The sequence below is a fragment of the Rutilus rutilus genome (genome assembly GCF_951802725.1).
Source record: "Rutilus rutilus genome assembly, chromosome: 15".
Classification (NCBI taxonomy): domain Eukaryota; kingdom Metazoa; phylum Chordata; class Actinopteri; order Cypriniformes; family Leuciscidae; genus Rutilus; species Rutilus rutilus.
The window spans coordinates 8,834,441-8,861,229 of record NC_140220.1 but is presented as its reverse complement, the minus strand read 5'-3'; the positions used below and the strand labels follow the sequence as shown (position 1 = coordinate 8,861,229).

At 35.2% G+C, this 26,789-nt stretch overlaps 1 protein-coding gene across 11 annotated transcripts in view; it reads left to right on the top strand.

The window, feature by feature from the left end:
* Window positions 1-307: 307 nt before the first annotated feature.
* trdn (triadin) overlaps window positions 308-26,789 on the top strand; it is a 62,867-nt gene continuing 36,385 nt past the window's right edge. For 7 of the 11 annotated variants that reach the window (XM_084431567.1, XM_084431566.1, XM_084431565.1 and 4 more), the window contains exons 1-5: window positions 6,164-6,546; window positions 9,239-9,448; window positions 10,325-10,363; window positions 14,205-14,258; window positions 17,259-17,390. In XM_084431567.1, the coding sequence (XP_084287693.1) occupies window positions 6,531-6,546; window positions 9,239-9,448; window positions 10,325-10,363; window positions 14,205-14,258; window positions 17,259-17,390 (451 nt within the window). In that variant the 5' untranslated portion in view covers window positions 6,164-6,530. Of the gene's footprint in view, window positions 392-1,253; window positions 1,382-6,163; window positions 6,547-9,238; window positions 9,449-10,324; window positions 10,364-14,204; window positions 14,259-17,258; window positions 17,391-26,789 lie in introns of those variants that run through there. The other 4 variants (XM_084431568.1, XM_084431564.1, XM_084431562.1 and 1 more) reach the window with 3 other exon arrangements.

Sequence of the window (26,789 nt, the reverse complement as noted above, 5' to 3'; positions counted from 1 at the left end):
ATCAAAAATAGAGTAAAAACTGCAATATTGTGAAACATGAAGATTAAAATTAAAATTAACTGTTCTCTTTTTAATATATTTTAAGATTTAATTTATTTCTGTGATGGCAAAGCTGTCACATCGTCCTTCAGGAACTAATATGCTGGTTGCTCAAGAAACTTTTTACCCAAATCTTTTTTAAGTAACACACATATATTTCTTTTACCACCAAAACACTATTGTATTGCTTTTAATTAACTTAACCTGTATCATTTTCCACTATACTTAATTATCAATCGGTAAACTAATGTAAAGGGTTTAATTTCGCGATTCAAAAAAACGGATGTGACGATTTCCAACGTACTGGATGAAGACGGCATGCGATGGCGTCAGAGCTAGAAGTATCAGCCAGGTAAGAAAATATAAAGTTAATCTAAAGGCAAAGTCTTTCATTTCTGTTAGTATTTCGGAAAGTTCTGGGATGCTTTTAAGAAAACAGTTGTGCTGCTTAATATCTTTATAGAAACCATGAATTTTTTTTTTTTTTTCAGGATTCTCTTGTAAAATTATAAATGTATTTACTTTTACATGCAGCCTGAATGAAATTAACTTTTGAATGGTAGCATCTGTTTTTGATAGCAATGTCTTTACAATTATTGTTATAAAACATAATGTGAATTTTCAAGTAATGTTAACCACACACAGACCTTATTTAACTTGAAAACTTCTAAGCTAAAACCCATTCAAAATCTAAAACTGTTGTGGGGGGAAAAAAAAGAGAGATCCTTATTTGTACATCACATTAATATGAATTATATGATCGCATAAATACCCGCCATTAAACGCAAAGCTTAGTTTGCTGTGTGTTACTCATATTCTTCCTTGTTTATGGCTTTGTTGTTGCTACAGCAAGCATCCAGATGGCCGGTTAGAAGTGACAAGACTAAATTATGATTGGGTTTGGCATGGCATAACACTAGGGTTTGATGCACTCATAACATCCATAACACCCCTCCCATGTGAAACACAATGACAGAACCCATTAGGCCTATTTTTTTCTTTTTTTTTTCTCCCCAAATTCCTGTTCTCCAAAAGCATTTGAATCAGGGCCTGACCTCTCCTCCCATTATGGCCATTTAGCGCTGCTTGCTATTGCACTCCAGGCAGACTGTCTTTAAGTATTAATGACTTCATCAGCAGTTCTTTTAAATTACCCATTAAGATGCAGTTTTGTCCAATCCTTTACTGCTGGGTCTGCTTCCTCTCACCAACAGCTACAGATCTCTTCATATGAGGAGGAACAAAACCTGACGTCTATTAGGGAGACGAACGCTTCTTTAAGTCTGTGCCTGTGCTGACGGATTATTTCCCAATGAAGCGGCCCAAATGTCTATCATGGCAGGTTAGTAATGCTAGTTTTACTGTACCTTAAATAAGACTAAATGATTTGGAGATCATTGTCAGAGAGTTGTTTCATCTGACATTAGCTAACTGTAAAATCATTGGGTGTCTGACAGGGAATGCTATAAAAGTGAATGTTTTGGTTTTATAGATAAGTTTATGCATCACATTTTCGCGTTTCGCAACCTGCTGGTTTATTGCTTTCCTTTTTCCAGAACCCACATCTGTATGGCTCACAAAAAGTCATTTCTTTTTCTAAATTAGTTTTTAAATCATTCACGGTGGGAAAGAATTTCTCTACTTTGCATTATTTTTCATCATTATAGGCTCATCGGCTCTATATTTCTTCCTTTTTTTGTCGCTTCCTTTTTGTCTTTTATTTCACAGACAGTGAAATGTGAAATAAATAAAAAAAGACTGAGATGATAAGAAAAAATCTGCATTATCTTTCATAAAGCTTTTTGAAGGAACACTTCAATTTTGGGCTAGTCAGTATGGTCCGTATTCGCTAAGAGACCGGAAATGTTAAATGTATATTTACAAAAGATTCTTAGTAAACTTCTCCTATTTTATTTTTTATTTTCAAATTTAAAATTACACTAGCAAATTACTACAACATCCACTGTGGCACTGGCTCAACCAATGGTGTGAGTTTGTGGGCGGGACTAACAGCAATGTGTTCTGTAGTATATATTTGTATGCATGTCAAGTCACCTTTATTTATATAGCGCTTTTTACAATACAGATTGTTTCAACGCAGCTTTACATTGATAACAGGAAACTAATGCAACATAGTTTGTTTTGGCTGTACAGTGTTCAGTGTTGATTCATCTCTCTTGTAAAAAAAAGATTAATTTAGGTCATTTATCTGTACAGAAGCTCTGGAGAAAAGGGAAGGGGAAGTGACTTTATCGTCCAGCTCAGTTTGGTTCTGTAATACAATGGTGTCAATGTAGGCAGTTCAGTAATATTGTTGAATATTAAGTGTCCCCAACTAATCAAGCCAGAGACGGCAGTGGCAAGGAATCCAAACTCCATGACAGAATGGAGAAAAAAAAAAAAAAAAAAACCTTGGGAGAAACCAGGCTCAGTCGGGGGGGGGGGGGGGGGGGGGGGGGGGGGGGCAATAAACAAACAGTGCATGATTATGATTCAGGCTGCATTACAGGTCAGAAGTCAGATTAAATCGGAACATTCAAAATATTTATCCAGTTCCCTCTGCAATATACACAGCACGAAACAGACAGATCAAATGTTCGATTGCGCGAGTTGGGCTTTTTCAAAAACATACAACACACACAGCCAGTGTAGTCTCATGGGTTGGTTCTTTTTAGTGAATCAAAAACATAGCCTACAGCAAAACTTTTCGCCAAATATTGATTCCTTACAAAAACAAAAATAATAGTTAATGAAATGGTTAAGAAACCGGAATCGTTAAGAGGAATCATAACCAAAACCATTAAATTATTCCCAATTCCCATCCCTAAAATCTAAAAACTGAACCTTGATTTGTTTAAAGGTTTCTGTATCTGCTCTTAATAATATATTGGTTGCTTTGCTTATTTAATGCAATAACTAGTTATGTAGCTTCCACTTTTAGCATGACGTTCAGTGCACCGCTGATGGAATTGTCTGCAAAACACAATGCTTTTTTTTTCTCGCCTTTGCACCATAGATAGAGATAAAGATAGTTTATTCAGACCCTTGGCAAAGTCTTGTCTCATTTCAAGGACTTGAGAAGCTATTCAGGGAGGCAGCATTTAGATGTAAATCTGGATGATATAAAACCCCGCTATTGTGAGATAAGGAGGTCACAGATGTCATCACAGTGTCTTTTATGTGATAGCTGTTCAGAGACGACGAGCTAGGATTGAACCCTGAGGTGACATGGCGGTGCACTAAACAGGACAGAATGTGTCTGCGTCAACCTTCTCCCAGCGTGGGCTCCGCACGCGCACACAAACACACACGCGCGTACGGAAAAACATCCATGATTCGCATCACAATGCCAGTCATTTTTCCTCCTCATTGCACCCGATTTCATCAGACCTGCATGTTTCATATTGACCTGCAAAAGGGTTTAGAAGTGATGAGAATAAAGATGCAAGATTGTACTCCAGCACAGGGGTATTCCAATAAAATAAATAATAATTCAACTCGATCTCACGGCAATTCATAATTTTACGTGGTGGCAGATTCATACGAATTAATACAACCTCACTTGTACAAATTCGTAAGATTTTTGCTAAATCGCACATATTTTAGGAGTTCGTATGAATGACCTATACCTCTGACCCCGTAAGAATTCGTATGAATGACCTACCTCTGACCCCGCCCCTAAACCTACCCATCACTGGGCTTTAGACGAATCGTATGAATTCGTTTGAGTGAGGTTGTACGAATTTGTTCGAATTAGACACCTTTTACTCACTCATACGAATTGATCGTGAGATAACATTGAATAATTTACACTTTTAGTGGTATAAGGGATAATGTACATAACCGATAACCCGTTGTTATCTCAGAATAAACCCCCCACAGGGTGATGAGGATGATCTTGCATCAGCCTGAAGGGGGTTTATTCTGAGATAACAACCGGCTGGATGTACATTATCCCGCTTATTACATGGCCACTTGCCACACAAGTAAATAATTAGACACAAAATATTGATCTGAGTTTAAATATTTTATTAGGTTTTTAAACGCAAAATTGAGAGAGCAGTTGCTAGCGCGGCAAGTTCAAACTAGACGGACATTTAAGAGATCTAGTATACAGTCATACCACTTATAACACAGCATTTCGCCAGATAAATAATTATGGAGATAGGAGATATTGATTTCAGATTAAACTGTTTTAAAACTGTTTGTATCTTATAATCCAATAGTGTACAAAACAATAAATGGCAGCTGCTGCATTGAATGAAACAAGAGAGAGCGAGTCCACGATACTGGATGGCATAATTAAAAAAACTGTACACAAAATATTGATTTGGCTGAGGTTTAATATTTCATTAGCTCACCAAATGCAAAACTTCCACAAAGAAAATCCGTTCCTAGCAAGCAAATAGCGCTGCTGACTTCAGTAACCCGGATAAGCCTGTGTTATGACATACCGCTGTATGGCGCGATTGACCAATCAGAATCAAGTATTCCACAGAACCTCTAGTATCACCAAACAGAATAGCAAAAATAATTTATATAAAAATAATTGCTATTTATTATGATATTGTGTACTTAGCTAGCAGTTAAAGGAACGCTCCACCGTTTTTTGAAATAGGGCTTATTCACCTTCTTTCCTACATTTAGATAGGTGGGCAAATGCATTTTTGTCTCAGTGCATGCATTGTTTTAGTTTGACAGGGTCGGCCCTAGCTTAGCTTAGCATAATGAATGGAATCCTTTGTTGCCAGCTAGCATGTCATGAGTAAAAGTAATATATAAAATAAAAAAAACCCACCTAATTATTTCTTGTGGCCTGCGTTTTCACAACAAGTACAAATAGTGATGCAGATTAACACTAGGCGATTTCCTATGCAGATATTGACTTGGGACTATATTAGGGGGAAGCACAGGCGAAGCACTGCTACTTGGGTGCAGAGATATCACGCCCAAGTAGCAGTGCTTCGCCTGTGCTTCCCCCTAATATAGTCCTTAATATATAAGTCAATATCTGCCTAGGAAATCGCCTAGTGTTAATCTGCATCACTATTTGTACTCGTTGTGAATACGCAGGCCACAAGAAGTAATTAGGTTGGTTTTTTTTATTTTTTATATCACTTTTACTCAGGACATGCTAGCTGGCAACAAAGGATTCCATTCATTATGCTAAGCTAAGCTAGCGCTGACCCTGTCAAACTAAAACAATACATGCACTGAGACAAAAATGCATTTGCCCACCTATCTAAATGTAGGAAAGAAGGTGAATAAGCCCTATTTCAAAAAACGGTGGAGTGTTCCTTTAATTAGTTAGTTAGTCCCTGCCCCAGAATGGTATTTTAATACAACAAATTCCTCAAAATTGCACCCAAACTTAGCTTTAAAAATGTAAGAATTTAACAAAAAATTGAGTTATGTAGCTTTTAGTCTACATGTATTAGCTTTGATGTCATCTAAATGCTAGAATACTCCAAGAAGTAGACTAAACAGTCTTTTAGCAGCTAGATATACATTTTTCTGCAAAAAATAAATAAAAATACTTCGTTTCAATAGCAAATACCTCAACACAAGAAAGAAAACTGTGCTCATTAAGCAATTTTATACAATCTTTAAACATGGAAAGCGTGGTTATATTCTGACTTCTCATGCTCTTCCCTATTCCCTGTAATTCAGGGAAGGTAGAGCTGAAATAATAAAAAGCAATTTGCTCTTTAAAGGTCAACTTTCTAAATGTTCCATTTGCACAGTTTATGAAAAAGGTTTTGCTTGATTTGCATGAATATTTAACAAGCCACCGTAAACAGCTTACAGACTCAGTTTCTTAAATGCATCCATTTACAATACTTATGTACTTCAATCTTAGCCACATTAAAGAGATCTCTATAAAGTACATCATGCTTTTAAAGTATAATATGAAATAGTTAACTATGCAAATGAGCAGAAAATGGTGCTAAAATGGATCAAAATATACATTTCAGAGGTGTGTTGTGTGTATGCGTGTGTGGTTGCCTTCCGCACTCTCACACGATGACAGCCTGGCTCCTCTTCGGGGGTAACACCCCTGGCCTAAAAAGGCAAAACATAATGCCGTTGCTGCCGGGGACTCTAAGAATAAACCACACAGTCCAGTCACAGATAAGGTTACCTTGAAACCCGTCCTCCCTTCTCTCCCGTGTTTCCTGACCCACACACATCATGGGTTGGTAACAAACATAAGGACAACCTAGGGCTTGATTTGCTCTTTTGACAGCATAGACTTGTTTTTTCCCTTCCTGCTGGTACTTGGTACCAGTTGGAAGTGTATAGTTTTTTTTTTCCCTGTCACTTTAAGCAACAGGTGCCTTTTGGCTTCCTTGTAGGGGGCTCTGGCACAAATCCAAGTTTTATCGGAACTCCAACAGGAAAGGCACAGAGAGACATTGTGGTGCTTTCGATCGGAAAACTATTCTGGACTGAGGAATTGACTCTTGAGATTGTGTTCAGCCTGTTAGTGCATGAGAGAGATGGAAGGTACTGTCAACTTCATTTTCCGGTAACATTTCTAAGTGCATTTAACAATAAGAAGGTGGAAGTCAAGTAAATGTTACTGTACTGCATGTGACAAACTATGCTACTAACAGTATACTGTCAAGTACCTCAAGTTAACTTAGTCTCTTAGTCAAGTTAACCGTCTTTTAGATGGCAGCCATCTGCTTTGAAGGGGAATTTTGTAGCTGAAAGCTGCTAAAAATACACCATATCATATGGCTCTATGGGAATCTGTACTCCTTTGAAGCAGGCCTGTGATCTTAGCACAGCTTTTTTAAGGTTTTAAGGCAGTCATCAACTGAAAAATAGAAAATAGATTTAAAGGAGTTGTTCACCTATGATAATTAATTTACATTACAAATGATTAATGAACTCGTTTAACCTTCTGTCGTTCCTAACCCATATGATTTTCTGTTTTCTGTGGCACACAAAAGGAGAGATTTTGAGTACTGTGCCAGTCACTCTTTTTCATGCAGTGACAATGAACAGTGACTGAAGCTTCAAAAAGGCACAAATGCACCACCATAAAAGTGGTCCATGCATATATAACAGGACTTCTGAATTCGCTGCAACCAGTTTATTGAGTCAGTGAGTTCGATTGAAGAATCAGACTCGTTCACTTCATGAATAAATCACTCACTGAAAAGCTTTGACACAAAAGAATGATTCATTTACAAACAGACAATCGCTGCTAACAAGTTTCACAGTTATATTATGACTTTTAAAGACTTGGAATTACAATAAGTCAGGTGGACCACTTGTATGGCTCCGGAAAAGTTTCAGTCCCCATTGAAAGCTTAAGGTTTCAGTGTCTCTCAGTATATTTTCTTTGATAGGTGATGTAATTTCGATTTAGAAGTGTTTTCTCAACACACTGAAATCCTGTCAGCTTCCAAACACACACAAAAAAAGAAACCTATTCAAAAAGTTTTAAACCTTTTTGAAGTCACTATTAGTGACTTGAGAAAAAAACTATTATTGACGTCAAGGGCCTGCATAAATGAGCCCCAGTCTTGCGTGAAATGGCTTAGTGTGGCAAAGACTTAAAAGTAAATTTGATATACTTATTAAACTGTGAAATGTCTCCCAGATCAGCTTGAATAAATCACATTTAAAGTGACACTTGAGGGAATAGCAGTGCAGAGTGTTTTTTATCCTGACTTCATTGTCTCAACAGCTTTCATTTATGCCTGGGATTAGTTGCCATGGATATCAACACACGGATCTGAGGAGGACAAGGTTTTATATTAAAATAAGCAATGCAAAAAGGGCTATTTCTTTCCGCCACTGTTCGGTTTACAGCGCGGTGAGTTTTGAAGTGGCATTTGTGCACCGTGTTGCATTGGAAGATTTATCCTAAGCCTTTGGTGTACACAATCTTATGTTTCTGTACAATCAGATACTGAAGCTTGGAGACAATCTGCAGGGGCAAAATTATGATAACATACAGAAAGATGCACCAAAACACCAAACTAGCTAAGCATAGGGTGTCTACTGAAAGCTTCTTGAGTCAGCATTTGGATGGGATGTCTAATCCTAAGTTTGACCACTGGGACCGATGTGAAGAGATGCAACAGGTGGTCTTAGTGGACACTTTCAGCGTGTGACATCTGTATCAGACCCCCACATGCATAGACACGTCATTATGTGCAAGCCAAGATAGCAGAAAACACTGCTTGTGCGAGCAACAGGACCAACATAAACAAGAACCACAAACCCCATCTTGGCTCAGATTCACAATGGATCATCCACAAATACATTTCTGTAAACACAATCACAACTGCTTGCGCAAGAATCAATCATTACTATGACTTAAGTCAACAAAATTGGCAAAGATCAATAAAGGGGTCTTGTAAACGCAGCAGCGTATAAAAAGGTTACATGTGGCGTATGTTTAGACTCTCTGTGCAGCAATTCAGACTGAGCTGCCGCAAGAATTTATATCCATTTAGAAAAGAGGCTTTTAAGGGGGCTCCGGCCAACAGATGACACAGCGCCAGCATTCCTCATGCGGCCTTGGAGATGTTTTAACGATGAAACATTGCCATTGCAGATTTGTGCACTATCTAAAGACAGCAAGTTCAATTCAATCTCCCAGGCAATGAATTGATAAAGACAAAAAGCAAACATTCATCTGCTGTCTAGCTGTCTTTGTTTTTATAACTCTTACATCCTGTCTACACTGAGTTTTATTAACAACTTTCATTCAGCATTTTTTATACGATATCCCAAAAGTAAAATATATATATATCAAAAGAAATTGGGTTTTTGTCCATATTATGAAAGTCAATGAGAAAGTCAAGTTCCAAACAGGACAACTATATGAAATTAATCTTTGTATATTGTAGGTCTTCTGTTCTTCCAACAAACTGATTGTCACTTCAGATCAATACCTTTCAAATCAAGGCAAAAATTGATACACTCATGAAGGAAAGGAAAACTCTTTTTATCTTTGGCTCAACTCTTCCTTTAAATTTCATGGTAGCTAGCTGGTTTGATATTGTTCCAATGTGATCAACCAGTTCTACCCATCATGGACCCCAAAAACAATCAAGATGTCAATCCCTCCAGTGACTACTATAAAAACAGGACCTTATTTATGGGTTAACCTGTTTTGTACAGCAAAGATCTTGTTTGCACTTCTACATTTCTAAAGCTCTATCTGTCCCTACAGCGCGGTCCTCCACCACCACGACTACCATAGTCGAGACCAAAAATGACGTGAGTGCACATCCAGTACGTTCGTCCAAGCGCACCATGACCGATGACCTGTACAGCACGTTCAGCTCACCCATGGCCTGGATCCTCGTGCTGGCTCTCGTCATAACATGGTCAGCCGTGGCCATCATCATGTTTGACCTGCTCGACACCAAGGATCTTGAAGGTAGGTCTATCTCTCTTATCTTTGTCTAATTCCCTTCGATGGAGAGTTATTTTGGTACAGTTGTCCTGAAGGGTAGATTGGGTGCAGCAGTCGATTATTACGTAGGCTATCTGATTGGGGGCTTTATAACAGCACATTCACTTTAACTCTTGGTAAAAACAGGACCCAGATGAAGCGTAATTGGGTGCTTGGATGAGCTTTTACAATGTGATAAAGCTCAGAGCTTGTTTTCTGGCTGGAAGTTTATCAGCAGTGCCACAGGGCAAACTTGTGAGGCTTCTAAGAGCGGGAGGGAGGGATATTGACTGGATCCTGATAGCATTGACAGTGACAAAGATAGATAGGGTGTCCCGTTGGCGGGCTGCTATCAGCCACCGCTGCATTCATGCAGAGTGCTGAAAAAGTCCTTGTAGGACACCGTTTTACCTTGTATTACCACCTGATGATACATTAGAGTCCATTGTTGATGCAAGGAAGATGATAGAATGGTTGTTTTTGGTGCTGAATTGCTTGAAGTTGCAGTCATTTGTTTCTCAGTGTGATTCAGTAATTCCATAATGACAATTTTGAACTCCTTCAACCGTTTAAAAAATTGTCATTTTTTTTTTAGAAGGATTGATCACTGTCATTGAGATCACATCACAACTCATTCACAATTCATTCCATCAAAAGCTCTAGTACACAAACACGTTAACCCATTTTTGAAAGTATTTCAAAATGGAAACATTAGACTTTCATTTCATGTAGTTCACTACATGAAACACACCACCCCACATTGTAGGTGTCACATTTACATTTAATTATTTCTAATAAGTTTCCCTCCTTTTTCCACCCTGTCCATCATCATGTGTCATCCTGTTGCCATCCAATAAAAAGCCCATACATTATACTGTGACGACCCCTGTTTACCACCTGGTAAAGACTCTCTGCCTGCAGTTCAGTGCTAATGCCTGTTTGTGTGTGTGCGTGTGTTTTTCCTGCATGCAAACAGGGAGCAACTGTCACTATCATCTCAAACATTCATTCAGACATGCAAATATACTGAACCATCTAATATGCCTGTCATGAACACGACATCACTTCCTCTAGACTGTCATGCATTCCATTCAGAGTGACACTCCACCTTTGATTTTATCATAATGACAAAGTGAATTGTGGAGCTAAGTTCACTTTGAAAGCAGATCGCACAATGCTTTATGGTAATAAAAAAAAAGTGATTGCTTCAGATTTTAGACACCTGATCAAATTTTACATTCGTTTCAATCACCTCCAGAAAAAGCCAATCTCCTTTGGAGTGCTTGTATTAGAAAATGCACAACTGCGTTATTAATATTTCTCTATACACTGCAAAGAAGCATTTTTATCTTGCTTTCCATTAGTATATAAATAATTGATCTAAAACGAGATCAGTTTACTTTACGCAACATTACATAATGTATCTTGAATTTTTCTAAACCACTGGCAAAGAGTTTGTTCTCCTGTTATGAGATATAAATAAAAATATGAGAAATAATATAAGATATAATGTTTTTTAAATCTCAATACTAAATTCTGCTTCAAGTACAATTATCTCGTTTTAATATTTAGATAGGCCTATTCAAATGAAAAATACAACTTTTGCCTTTAAGGAAAAATAATTAAAGGAAAAGATTATTAACAGTGTGGAAAAATAAAAAGGTGTTGTGTCACCAGAATGTAAGTGTTCGTCTTTCATAATGCATAAAATAATGGTTTATTTTGGTCTCAAAATGAAACGCATTTGCTTTGCAAAATAACACATTTGCTGTACATTTATTTCAACGTGAAACTAATTTAAGCTCAAGAGACAAATAAAAGCTTCTCTATTGTGATTTAGATTTAAATTCAGACCTGATATCATGGTATGGGCTTGATATATAGGCCATAATACAGTATGGCATCATCAAAAAGCTTGCGGAACTGATTTTCAGCAAAAATATATTGAACTTTTTCATTCAAACAGCAAACTGTATATTTTTTGTGAGACTTTAAACCATAATTTTATTCGAGCCAGCATGACATCAATAAGCTTTGTGCCAATTGCTCCCTTCCACCCTGTGATGATATCCAACATTCATGAGTTGACGTCTACTTTTGCGATATTGCTTTCAATAAGCCTCAAATTATTCAATCAATTAATTTTATTCTAACATCGATAACTATGCTTTGAAAGCACTGTAGCTTGACTTCGTTTATTAACTGTGTGGTATTGAACGGCAACTCCTCCTTGCCATGCAGAATGATTTGATTCTTCTTTTCATTAAATGCATTGAGCAAAACAATGATATTTTACCTGTAGAATATTAATGCAGTATTCTATGTTGCAGATTTCTCACGTTCTTTACAGGAGAAGGAATATATACTTTAATTTCCCTCTCAATGCACAGCTAAGCCTGGAGAAATGGCCTCGTAGGCTACGCGATGCGGAATCACGGGGAGGAAGTTGGCACTTTGGCCCATCTTAACACAGCCTTGCATTTACAGAGTCTTTACCATTTGACTTCAGGTGGTCTATAACGGTGGTTCTCAACTGGTTTTGCTTATGAACCCAGTTTTTTGCAATGAACAATCCAAAACAGTACTAAAACTGTCTATCCTACAAAACTAAACAGAAATATCCATAACAAAAAAGTTAACTGAATTAATTATTTTACCTTGTGTGGCTAAATTTCAATGGGTTTTTGAGAATGAAGGGATGTTATGCAACCTTTCCATGTTGCCATCCATCTTTGTTTTGCTAGCAAGTCCCACCAGTTGAGAGCCACTGTTCTACAAAACAATAAAGAGAACATGTATTTCCACCAATTACATTGAATGGCAAGAGTATTGTGATGACAATAAAGGTTTTTTTTTTTTATAGGTATAAGATATATCAGAACGAATCTGCCACTGCCTCAGATGGCAGGATTATGTCACATACAAAAATCAACACGTTGTGTAAACATACACATGTGATTGGTAACACACTGTAATTCCCTTTACTGTTGGTGAGCTGTGGTCATGAAAAGAAGAGTAGAGCGCAGAGGACTGTGCAATGAAAGTGAAGGGTGAGGCTCTGCTTACTTTCAAGACAGGATTCAAAGATAGTGTTCCCCAGTGCCATGACTGAGATTCTCTGTTGGGAATGATCCCCCTCATGCCTGAGTTTCTAAGATGTGGAACAGTGTCCTCTTTTTGCCCTGGAGCCTCAGTCACATGACTGGTCTATGCAACAGTATAAGTCTAAGAACAACATATAGGTGGTGCACATACTCGCTTTCTAAGCAACTGCATCAGAGCTCCTCAGAACATAGATACAATTAAATTAAAAGTACACAATATTGATAAAACTAATGTTTGTCTATTATAGCACTTGTAATTGGCTGTGATTATGCCAAGTAGGGCATGTTCCTTGATCATATTTCCCATTTGGTCACAGAGCAACAATCAACCTACCATTTCCCATTCAGGAACATGTCCTACTTGGCAAAATCACAGTCACCATATCATAACCATGAAAAACTGCAGAGCTAGATTTGCAACTCATGTACATTTATCTTATTTTAATAATAATTAGACAAAAAAAAAAAAAGATTAAGAAAATGATTTTCTGCATTGATATGAACAGCAACCATTTCAATGCATCACAGATAAGACTGAACCAGCACATTATCACTTATCTAAACAAATAACCATATAATTAAAAGTACACACCTAATTGAACATATAAAAACTGCATTGAACTCTGTGTAGTTTGTCCTCAAGATATACAATTCAAAATCAATGTGTATTTAGTTAAGCATTCATCTGTATGGTTTTCTGTCCCTTATATTGATTTCAAAGGTTTAGCTGCACTGCCCTGAGGAAAATGTCTATTGTTCCAGATATCTTTTATATCTTAGGAGATTTATTGGAGTTATCTGTTATAGAGACATCAACTTTGTCTCAGATTTTTTTTCTCCTTAAGAGAAATAAAAATGGAAACATGATACAGAAACAACGTATTATGGATATATAGCATATCTCAGATTATTGGTCTTGGATTGGATATTGGATTATATGTTGGCAAAAATCTGGAGGTGTCACATTTGAGATTATTGGGTCTTTCTCTAAATAGAAACATATAAGCAGAAGACATATGCAAACGTTTCCATTTGCTACAAGTTTACACGTCACACTCAAGCACCCAAAAATGGAAAATATTGTCAGTTTTGAGAGTGAAAGCTTATGTAGAATTTCCATAAAGTAGGTTCAAAAGTTAATCAAACAAATGTCACTGAATTCATCAGTATTGCATTAGCATCTCTGTGTAAAGGAGTTGTCACAATTACGTTACGAGGCCTGAATTTCAATGCAGCCAGAAGCAGACATGAGAAAAGAGTGTGACAATTTAATTTGCTATAATAAATGCTCTAAAAAAAGAGACCACAATACAGTGACTTACAGTACGTAACACATTCACACTACATATGTATCCTGCTTCTTATACCAGTTTTTTTTTCTCTCTCTCTCTTGAAATGTGAATGTTTGCAGTTTCATTTTCATTGTGACATGGATTAATATGATGTCTCTTCAAACCTTCCCTGTGATTTTTGTGCTATAAGAGTGATTGTGTTTTGTTTATAATGGTGACTAAATGAACCTGTTTATCCTGCCTACAGTTCTGAGCATGCTCAGTGAGGGTGACCCAATGAGAGTGTGTGTAAAGTATGCGTGTTGCTATCACACACCTCTGCTTCTGTGTCTCTCATCCTAACAGGACCTCAGCCACACCGTGGCAGGAAAACATTAAAGGAAACAGGCAGCCTTAGAGGCAAGCCATCTTATTACATCTTATGCATACAAGCAGCGATTATGTAGTGACCAACAAATTTGAAATAGCTATCTAAATTAATAAGCCACAGTTGACTTGAAAAATTTCACTGTAAATGTAAATGTCCTCATCCTGAATGGCATCTTCAAGCAGCATTTTTAAGGGATGCAACCCCTTTTCAATGTCAAGGTGACAAGATCTTTAAATCTGCGCGAGTCTTTTTGTTTAGAATAGACTCATTCCCAATTTAATTGTAAAAAGATCTTTAACCTGTTTACTGTCACTCCCATTTTTGAGTTTAGATCTGAACTATGACTACAGACCTATGGTTGGTTTCTTTGTGGCAGATTATTGCAAAAGTACTTCAAAAAAAGGTTTAGGTTTACCATAGAAGCAATATATATAAAAAAAATTTTTATACAAAATATATATTTGACAAAATAATTTGCACTCTAAAATTGCTGGAACATCAAAGACATATGTATAATCAAGTTGTGTTCCAAATGTACAAAAATTGAGCCAGCTAAAGTACCATTTCCATGATAACACAATGTCCAATTTCAAAATGGTTAAATTTTTACCGAATTTATGATGATTACTAAAATATGTGGTAAAGCGCTTCAAGTGTCCCGTTACTGGGATCTAAGAAATCACCCACTTTACCTTTAATTAAGAAAATGTTAGTAAATTATTATAATAATAATATCTATCACAATTCGAAATACCATTTTGTGCTAATTAACATAATGAAATATATTTATGCAAGTCATTATCGACCTAATAGGCTTTTTAGATTTACAACATTTTGCAACTAAAACAGCTTTACTGCCCATCTAATGTGCTTTTAAAAGCTAACTTTAACAATTTTAACTTTAACTTTAAGAATATTTTATAATCATATACTAATTTATTCTAACAGGAAAGTGAACATCAGGGTGTTTAGAGGCTATAATAGAGGTCTGATGAGTCTGGAGTCTGTGCATGCAGTCACGTCACCTCTGCATAATGGCTTCTGGTAAAATGGCTTTGACTCGGGTCATGCTGTTCACCTGCTGATAACTGCAGACAGACAGGCACTACATGATGATGTGTGAAATATGATGAGTATTCCTGTCGATGGGCAGTGGAAAGCAGGAAAACCCCAAACTTATCCAAAATGAAAACAAGTTTAACTGACTTGGCAATGGCATTTATATTTGTTGATCCATATATGGCGCCTGTCTTTTCTTTAATGACATGTGGGTGTTAAATCCTTTTCGATGCTGAGTTTGAAATCATCAGATCTTGTCTTGTTATTGAAGATGTCATTCCGGTTCAATAGTACAAGTACACTGATTATCTGAAAACAAGATAAGCATACAGTACATGGCCAAAAGTATGTGAACACCTGCTTCTAATGAAATGGTTTGGATTGCAGCTACATCATTACTGAAAAAAGCATAAATTGTGGGTTTTCAAACTTTCTGAGGCCAAGGACCCTAACAATAATGATCTAATATTAATGAGGAACCCCCTTCCAAAAATATATGATCTAAAAACCCTTTTGTGAAAGAAAAATGATAGCATGATATAATAAAGGTACATCTTGCCTCCATAATGAAATAATTGCCTTTTATACTGTCATTAAAAACAATATGTGACAGTATAAACAATATAATGGCAGTATAAACAGCAAATATTTAATATGGCTCAAAACATAATATAAAACAAGCGCAGTATACAATTATTTTGTTTTGAAAACAATAATATAATCAGTTACAGTGTATCTTTTTCTTCCCACTATGACAGTAAGATATATAGAGCTGATATAAGAAATATTTTTTTCACAAGAATATATGCAGACTTGCTTACTGTTCAAAAAAAATAATACTGTCATTAAAGGGTTAGTTCACACAAAAATGAAAATTCTGTCAGTAATTACTCACCCTCATGTTGTTCCAACCCCGTAAGAAATATTTTTGATTAAATCTGAGAGCTGGATCACTCCATAGACTTCTAGGTGACTGAAACTTGCTGGCCCAGAAAATGTATTAAAGAGATCGTTAATATAGTCCAAGTGACTACAGTGGCTCAATCTTAAGTTTATAAAGCGACGAGAATACTTTTTGTGCGCAAAAAACAACAAAAATAACGACTTTATTCCACTATTCATTTCCTTCTAGCTGGGCCTCGAGTTAGTTCACGTAGTGTTTTAGCGCAGCGCGTCTGTGTTGCACGTCACCACGTAGGCTCACTATTGGCCGACGCTGGTCATGTGTGTGATGCGTGTGACGTGTAACACAGAAGCGCTGCGCTAAAACACTACGTGAACTAACTCGAGGCCCAGCTAGAAGGAAATGAATAGTGGAATAAAGTCGTTATTTTTGTTTGTTTTTGCGCACAAAAAGTATTCTCGTCGCTTTATAAGATTGAGCCACTGTAGTCACTTGGACTATATTAACGATAACGGGCCAGCAAGTTTCGGTCACCTAGAAGTCTCAGATTTCATTTCATTCAGCTCTCAGATTTCATCAAAAATATCTTAATTTGTGTTCCGAAGATGAACGAAGGTCTTACGGGGTTGGAACAACATGAGGGTGAGTAATTACTGACAGAATTTTCATTTTTGGGTGAACTAACTCTTTAAATATATAAAACTCATGATTGCATGTCTAAGCAGAATGAAAAAGTAATAATGTCAAATTCAAACAACAACAAGTGCAACAACAACTCCCAATTAAATGTCCATGATTTTGAAACGTTCAGCCAGCAGGTAATGATGTGGTGTTCAAGTGTTCAGGTATTACATACTTTCGGCCATATAGTATATATAGCTTTTGAGCTGGATTTTACACAGATAAAGATTTTGAGTTGCTTTTGTAGAGCGTTGACAAACAGACTGATAGTTTAGAAGTTTTTGCTGTTGTTATTAGAGCTGGTTAAATGGCTGTAAGTGAATGTACAGTTTGATGAGTGTATGGAAATATGTCTCAAGATGCCCTGTCTAAAACATGCTCTTAGGGGGTATTCACCACATCAGCCCTGATCCTATGAAGGCGATGAACGAAGCAATGGATGACACTACCGATTGGATAACGTCAATCTTGACTTTTATGACTAATTTGGTAGCACCAGAAGAAGAGGAGGATGAAGGTATATAAACTTGTTGTGGCCTTTCTTTCACAATAGCAGCATGATTACACAACAAAGTGTTTACTGTAATATCAACAACATCTCAGAAACCACAGACTAACCCACAGCGATTTGATCTGACGAGCCATGTGTACTAATAGGACTTATTAGAAATTTGAGCTGGCTTTTATTGGTCACGTTTTCCCCCTTCTAAAACCTGGTTTCCCTAAGGGATTGAAGAATAGCATGGATCAAATTTGTGTAAATATTTAGTTTCAAGCAATCTATATTCTGACATAATATTACAAGGTCTGCTAGAAAATTAAATGGTGTGTGTCATAACCAGAAATATTAAAGGAATGGGTCACTATTTTACAGCTTTACACTCCAAAGAAGAGTTTTGAGAAAGAGGACGAGGAATGTCTACCAGGAACTGTCTGCCACATGCGTGATTCTACAAAATAACAATAAAAACCAAACAAAACAGTATCACATCTCTGTCATTAATCTCGCACATCAAATCTTCTTGGTTTCTTCTGATAATAACCTCAAGTTATGTTAAGTTGATTCACAAAGACATATACATAACATGCAAGTAACATTTATCCAAGGCAACTTGCAAATGAGAATAGAAGCATAAGCAATTGATTGAAAGGGGACAATACAAGTAATGCTACTGTACAGAATTTAATTTGAGTACTAGAAGAGTATAGAAAATATATTAATAGGAAAGCAAGTCTTAATGTCTTGCAATTATTTTATTTCCAAAGTATAACTGAGAATTTCTCTAAATATTTTTTACTGGAAAACAAGACGGCAATACTGATTAAGAAAATTATGTTAGCAGTTTAGTGCAAGAGAACAGATGATGCACTATTTATGATATGTGTCACTATTGGAGAACAATGAATCTCAGAAAAAAAAGAGAAGCAAAACAACATGAGACATCTTAATCTCCCCTCTGTAATTTTGGAAGCTAATGAGTCATTGTGGTCTCGTTGAGGCCAGCTCATATGGCCCTGTCTTTAACCACAGATGCACTTAGAAAGGTCAGAAGAAATGTTTATTAGGTGCTCTATCTCATCTCCTTTTTATCCTGATTTTGTATCAAGTTTAGCCTAGTAAATTCTCTTTAACTTCCATGACCTTGCAAATGTATCACATCTGTTACACTATCCAACCCATACAATGATGGAATGTTAACAAACAAAACTGACACTTTTAATAAAGGCAAATATAAGCCTATTTGCTTTAATCTTCAAGATAAATAAGGCCTATGAAGATTAAATAAGACCTATGAAATAATGAATCTGACCACAGACCACTGTAATCAATTAGGAAACCTATAACACCAGAGGATTCATTATACAAGAGTTTTAAGATCTACATAATTCACATTTCTACATTAGTAGTATTTAGCATTGAGCTGAGCACAAACGTTTGAAATCATATAGTTAAAATCCAGCAGAAAGAAATGTTTATAGAGCTGTCAGAAAACAAATGAAGTACACATATGCACAGTGAACACATTCAGATGCATCAATAAAGAGAGCTCAAAACAAAGAGAGGCACAAAAGTGACATTGCCAAGATTGTTGAACCAATAACACGCTTGGCTAAGATTCTTCATAAGTCACCTTGAGGTGCTCTGAATAAATGCATGTGGACTGACTGCCACATTGCTTCAATACCTCCAGTTATAAATGAATGATTTCAGATAAATACATAACATACCAACAGAATAATCTCAGCAAAACAAACACATTGCAAGTACACAAGGTATACAAACTGATCACAATACTATATATATATATATAGCGAGGGAAATAAGTATTGAACACGTCATCATTTTTCTCAGTAAATATATTTCCAAAGGTGCTATTGACATGCAATTTTCACCAGATGTTGGTAACAACCCAAGTAAGCCATACATGGGTCAATGACGTATAAGGATTTTCAACAGGCCAATTTTAAAATACAAAAAAATTTTTTTAAGTGATTTTAGTGTTTTTTCATCTAGATGAATTGTCCGTAGCCTTAAAAAATGTAATGTGGTGCGACCATGATTTATCTTAAAATTAATTTCCTTAACATGCTTAATTTTTTTTTACAAGTTCTTGGTAATTAAAGTGTTTAGAAACCAAGTATTTGCATTTCTTTTGAGTTTTTGTAAATAATGATCTCATTTTTTGTTCTATAATTTCCGAGTTGCCTTCTTAAATCTAGTTAACAGACTTATTTTTCCTGTAAATCACAGGATAGAAATGTTTTAAAAATATAATTTACTAAAGCATACTGAATCAGTGATTCATATTTCAGCCACAGAAATAAGATATTTTATTTTAAATTTAATACAGTGATTGCTTTTATTGGTCGCACCACATGATAAGTGGTCGCTCCAAATGACACGAAGGCCTTATATAGTTAAAAATCTATTTAAAGAGATCAATGAACAATACATTTTATATAAAAAAAAAAAAAAGATTTAAACCAGATTTTATACAAATTTCACCGAATTTTCCTGAACATAAACATTTAATAAACTGTTTTTTATAAAAATCACATCACAAACACAAGTGCACCATTTAATTTAACTTGACTTAGAATTTCTTTCTAACAAATAATAATGTTATAGATATAAATTATTTCATAAAAGTATTGTATACAGTTAACATTTGGGGTCAATAGTTTTTTTTTAAGTAATTAATACTTTTATTAATCAAGGACACATTCAGTGTCACATTCAGGCACAGGCTATAATGTTACGAAAGATTCTATTTCAAATAAATGCTGTTCTTTTGAACTTTCTATTCATCAAATAATCCTGACATATAAAATGTATCAACAAAAATATGAACATTGATAATAATCAGAAATGTTTCTTGAGCAGCAAATCATTAGTGACTCTGGATCACAAAACCAGTCACAAGTCGCACAGGGTATTTGTGGCAATAGCCAACAATACATTGTATGGGTCAAAATTATCTATATTTCTTTTATTCCAAAAATCATTAGGATATTAAATAAAGATGTTTTATATTTTGTAAATGTCCTACCATAAATTTATAAACATTTATTTTTGTGAGTGAATATAGCAATATCGCAAACATAAATGGACAACTTTAAAGGCGATTTTCTCAATGTTTCGATTTTGTAGCACCCTCAGATTCCAGATTTTCAGTTGTATCGGCCAAATATTGTTCTATCTTAACAAATCATACTGTACATCAATAGAAAGCTTATTTATTCAGCTTTCATATGATGTATAAATCTCAATTTAAAAAAATTGACCCATATGACATTGACCCATTGAGTGGTTTTGTGGTCTAGGGTTACATATTAGAATGATTTCTGAAGGATCATGTGACACTGAAGACTGGATTAACGATGCTGAAAATTCAGCTTTGATCATAGAAATAAATTACAGTTTACTATATATTCACATAGAAAACAGATATTTTAAACTGTAATAATATTTCACTCTTCTCCTATCAAGGTACTCTGCTTTTGCTGCAGGGTCAGAATTTTTTCGCTTGGCAGTGGCATCTGGTAAAATAGATTAAAATAGTTTTAAATAAATAAATAGGCAATAATAAATACACTACAAATAAATTACAAATAAATAAATATTTTTCTCATATTGTACAAAGAGTAAACATAAACTCTCTGAAATATATAAAAAGAATATCCCAAATTGCATAAAAATCTATTCCAAATGATACTAAAGTAAAGTACTTTTTTTATATAAACCGTCAATTGAATATAAAAGCATAAAACTGCCAATCTAGGACATATATCTATCATGGAAAACAGTCTGCAGTGGTCGGACCACATGATATTTTCAAATTCAGTCATAATTTACAGGCACAGAATTGGCCACCTAAACAAAACAAGCTAGCTTACCAAAAAAGGTCACTATGAAATTTATAATAAATATATATATTTGTAGAAATAACTTTAATATAATTTTTTTTTTTTGAGGTCATACCACATGACATCCAAATTTGGCAACTACATACCAACCATTACAAAGGTTTATTTTTTTTTCCAATTTGAGAGAATTACAAACCTGCTTGCTGCTTCCATGGGTCCTTGGTAAATTGGTTTATGATGTAACTTCCTGTGTTTGAATAGTTTTCAACATATAAGTCCCAAAATGGTAGTTCCTTGATGGTCGCACCACATGATATTTCATAAAATGGACATCATCGGACAAAGTTTGTTTGTATATTATGATGGAAATATAAATGCAAATGCTTTGAATTTTTTTAAAGGATTACAAAACATTTTGGAAATCATGCCAAATAGTGCAGAATATAAATTTGAATAAATTCAGAGTAATTTCAAAGATGTTTTCAAAACAGAAGTTATGGCCGGACGGTCGCACCACATGATGTTTTGACACTTTAAATAACAAAGAAAATAACAAATAAGTAAAGGTTTTTGAAAAGTTAAAGTGAGTACATACATGGGAGAGGTACTACAAATATGCAGTATCTTTTTAGGCATTTAAACCCATTTTTGCCTGAAAAAATGCAATCGGACAGAAAATGTAGGCGTGACGTCATTGACCCACATACAAAGAAACAAACAAAAATAAGTTCAGAAATTAAGTTATGTGTAATAATGTGAAATGACACAGGGAAAAAGTATTGAACACATGAAGAAAGGGAGGCACAAAAAGGCATGGAAAGCCAAGACAACAGCTGAAAACTATCAGTAATTAAAAAGCAATCCAGCCCCCTGTCAGTGCAAATTAATATCAGCTGGTTCAGTCCCAAATGATGGCCTACAAAAAGCTCTCATTGCCAAGGTGTCACACCAGACACATCTCATGATGGGTAAAAGCAAAGAGCGGTCTCAAGACCTTCGCAACCTAATTGTTGCAAAACATAATGATGGCATTGGTTATAGGCGCATTTCTAAGCTTCTGAATGGTCCAGTGAGCGCTTTTGGGGCCATAATACGGAAGTGGAAAGACAATAATTTCACCATAAATTTGCCTCGACCAGTCCTCCTCGCAAGATTTCTGACAGAGGAGTGAAAAGAACAATCAGAAGAGTTGTCCAAGAGCCAAGGACCACTTGTGGAGAGCTTCAAAAAGACCTGCAGATAGCAGGTACTGTTGTCTCAAAGAAAACCGTAAGTAATGCACTCCACCGCCATGGCCTGTATGCACGCTCACCATGAAGACTCCATTACTGAAAAAAAAAAGCATGTTGAAGCTTGTTTAAAGTTTGCTGCACAACATTTGGAAAAGCCAGTGAAATACTGGGAGAATATAGTGTGGTCACATGAGAGCAAAATTGAACTGTTTGGATGCCATAATACACACCATATTTGGAGGAGAAATGGCAGTGCACATTACCCTAAAAACACCATACAACTTGGTGTTGGCTCTTGGACAACTCTTCTGATTATTCTTTTCACTCCTCTATCAGAAATCTTGCGAGGAGCACTGGTCGAGGCAAATTTATGGTGAAATTATTGTCTTTCCACTTCCGTATTATGGCCCCAACAGTGCTCACTGGACCATTCAGAAGCTTAGAATGGCGCCTATAACCAATGCCATCATTATGTTTTGCAACAATTAGGTTGTGAAGGTCTTGAGACCGCTCTTTGCTGTTACCCATCATGAGATGTGTCTGGTGTGACACCTTGGCAATGAGAGCTTTTTGTAGGCCATCATTTGGGACTGAACCAGCTGTTATTAATTTGCACTGACAGGGGGCTGGATTGCTTTTTAATTACTGATAGTTTTCAGCTGTTGTCTTGGCTTTCCATGCCTTTTTGCGCCTCCCTTTCTTCATGTGTTCAATACTTTTTCCCTGTGTCATTTCACATTATTACACATAACTTAATTTCTGAACTTATTTTTGTTTGTTTCTTTGTATGTATGGCTTACTTGGGTTGTTACCAACATCTGGTGAAAATTTCATGTCAATAGCACCTTTGGAAATATATTTACTGAGAAAAATTATGACGTGTTCAATACTTATTTCCCTCGCTGTGTACTTGAAAAAACTACTAAAAAACTACTTAAAAACTACAAAAAAAATTATATATATATATGATATATAAACTAAACTAAACTAAGCTAAACTTATGCATAGCACTGTATATATATATATATATATATATACAGTGCTATGCATAAGTTTAGACACCCATGCTAAAGTTGACTAAAAAGAGGAATAAAAAATCATCTTTTGGAAATTGAACTTAATGCCTTAATTTAAAAAATTAGGAAAAATCCAACCTTTAAGGACACCAATTTTCTTTGTGAATGAATAATGTATCGTAAATAAATAAATGTTCTTCCTTAAAATACAGGGTGCATAAGTTTGGACACCCCTATGTTAAATTCCCATAGAGGCAGGCAGATTTTTATTTTTAAGTATTTTTTTTTTTTAAAAATTTAGGATACTATGCATCCTGATAAAGTTCCCTTGGCCTTTGGAATTAAAATAGCCCCACATCATCACATAGCCTTCACCATACCTAGAGATTGGCATGGGGTACTTTCCATAAGATCATCTCTCAATGCAAATCAAACTAGCTATTAGGCTAACTGAAATAAAACCATGCCAATCTCTAGGTATGGTGAAGGCTATGTGATGATGTGGGGCTATTTTAATTCCAAAGGCCAAGGGAACTTTATCAGGATGCATAGTATCCTGGATACATGAAGTAACTGGCCTTTAAAAATAAAAATCTGCCTGCCTCTATGGGAATTTATCATAGGGGTGTCCAAACTTATGCACCCTGTATTTTAAGGAAGAACATTTATTTATTTACGATGCATTATTCATTCACAAAGAAAATTGGTGTCCTTAAAGGTTGGATTTTTCCTAATTTTTTAAATTAAGGCATTAAGTTCAGTTTCCAAAAGATGATTTTTTATTCCTCTTTTTAGTCAACTTTAGTATGGGTGTCTAAACTTATGCATAGCACTGTATATATATATATATATATACATATATACAATTTTTTTTACAAAAACATTGCAAGTACACAAGGTATACTAACTGATCACAATACTAATATATATATATATATACCTTGTGTACTTGCAATGTTTTTGTAAAAAAAATATATATATATTAATATTAGAGGTCATAAGGGTCATTTTCTTGGGATTCAGTAATATTTCATCCTGGATTTATTTTATTTTAAAACTATATAATTATTTTTTTAAATATCCCACATCATTAGGCACATCAAACCTCCAATAATTCATATTTTCCCACCTCAGGCATTAAAGACCTTTAATTATTTTCAGTTTTCAATTTTTCCCCTGATTTAACTTTTATTCTATTCTATTATTCAATTTAGATGTTTAATTAAAACCACAATTTGATTGTGTTAACTATTTATTCCCCAAAAGAATAGTTGAGAATAGTGTGAGAAGGTCGAAGACTGTAACCGGTTTAAAGGGAGACATTGCCTTCAAATTTAAATTTTAAATCTCTATCTCATATTGTGCCCTTCCTTCTGGGTCAATATCTGCATGCACAACACAGTCTTTCTGCTGCTGATGTGGCTGCCATTTCTGACATGATAGGATGCTTGTCAATGGTTAAGTGGACACAATACATCAAATATTCTAAATTATGATTTTAAATCATGATTTTGTTAAGTATATCTTTACTGAAACCGTGACTATTGTATATTTTTTATTACATTTATTCATAAATGAAGTAAAAAACTCAGCCCTGTCACAAATGTTGAACCCAGAAACAATAAATACATATACATGACAGGGTTTTTTGCTCAAAATGGCCACTGCTCCTCTTGTAGTGTAGGAGAGTATGCCATAAATGGCAGTAATGAAATAAGAACATTGTATGGATTAAAATAAATCATTTTCCATCTTAATTTTATGTGATGGGGTTGAGTTGTTAAGCTTAACAGTACCTTCCCTGACCATAATACGACTCAAAAATATGAATAAAATGTATGATACTACATACCATCTTCTGCACCACGGTTAAAGAAACCTGAATGATGTCATTTCTGATAAATGATGTCACATATGGATGGAATCTAAATTATTATAGGCTGAGAATGGTTGACATGACAGGGTTAAGTTCAGACTGAGGGACATAACTTTATAACTTAAAATATATATATTTTTTAATATCTTAATTTGTTTCTTTAAAAAAAAAAAATAATAATAATAATTCACAAGAAAGTAACACAAATAAATACTTACAAAACTGCCCAAAATGATATACACTATGCAAATTTTGTTTAACATTTTTCTAAGTACAAATTCAGTGAAGTAACTCAGGGACATGACAAAAATTAATGCTTATACGATAGAAATAAGACAATTATAATACAAATGATTTAAATGCAATAATTATTTTATTCATTATAAATGGACATAGGTGAACCACCACTGAAATTTTACCGAATCCCATGAATGACCCATAATATATATATATATATATATATATATATATATATATATATATACACACACACACACACAAACACACATAGTAAAAGAAAATGCCTCATTTCCAGTGTCCAGACAGACGAGTGTCAGTTGGCAGCGTGCAGTGTGTACTGTTTTGAAACCGAAGATGAAAAATGTCTTTACCCGAGTCGTTAACAAGCAGCACGTGCAGATGTTGAACTTCATAAAATCCTTTGCATCGCTAGCAAACGATAGAAATGTATGTATTTCGAGGTTTTCTTTCAAAGGTCTGTAAGTAAATATTAATTTAATACGACACTCTTTTGTCTCTCTGTGCAGTGACTTTAATTTCGTCAATGTTGATGTCGCAAGGAAACGCTCCAAACGATTAGTGCGTGAGTGAACTGAATGATTCACTCTGGTTTTTTAAACCCTTCGAACGATTCATTGATAAGAACCGATTCAAATGCGAATCATTTGAGAATTGAGCTTCGCTAGTTTCGATTCGAAACTGACAGAAAATACCGAACACCCTTACATATTGTGAGGGAAAATATTTCTCAGACAAAAAATTAACAATAAAACATTAGAAGAGTTTAGATGCACTGTGATTTAAGCCTAACTGTTGAATTTATTCCTTATGAGATCAAAATTGAAGTAGCCTAGCTATTCTGCTATTTTTGCATTTAGTATGAATATGTGAGCCTTACTGTTATCTAGTGTACTCCAAAACAATGATTCAATTCGCATTTAGGATGAAAATAAATAAATAAACAAATAAATACATACATACATGAGGGTAAAGCACTGAAGTATACAAATAAACAAAATAGTAAGTGTACTAAGTACAAACACAATTCTATTGGGCTACATACTGTATAGCCTGGATGATGATGATGTAAAAGTGGAATATTCTGTGCCTAGGATGGTAAAAAGCATACGAATAGGAACCTATTAAGACCTATTATATCCTACATGAATACATTATTGTGAGAT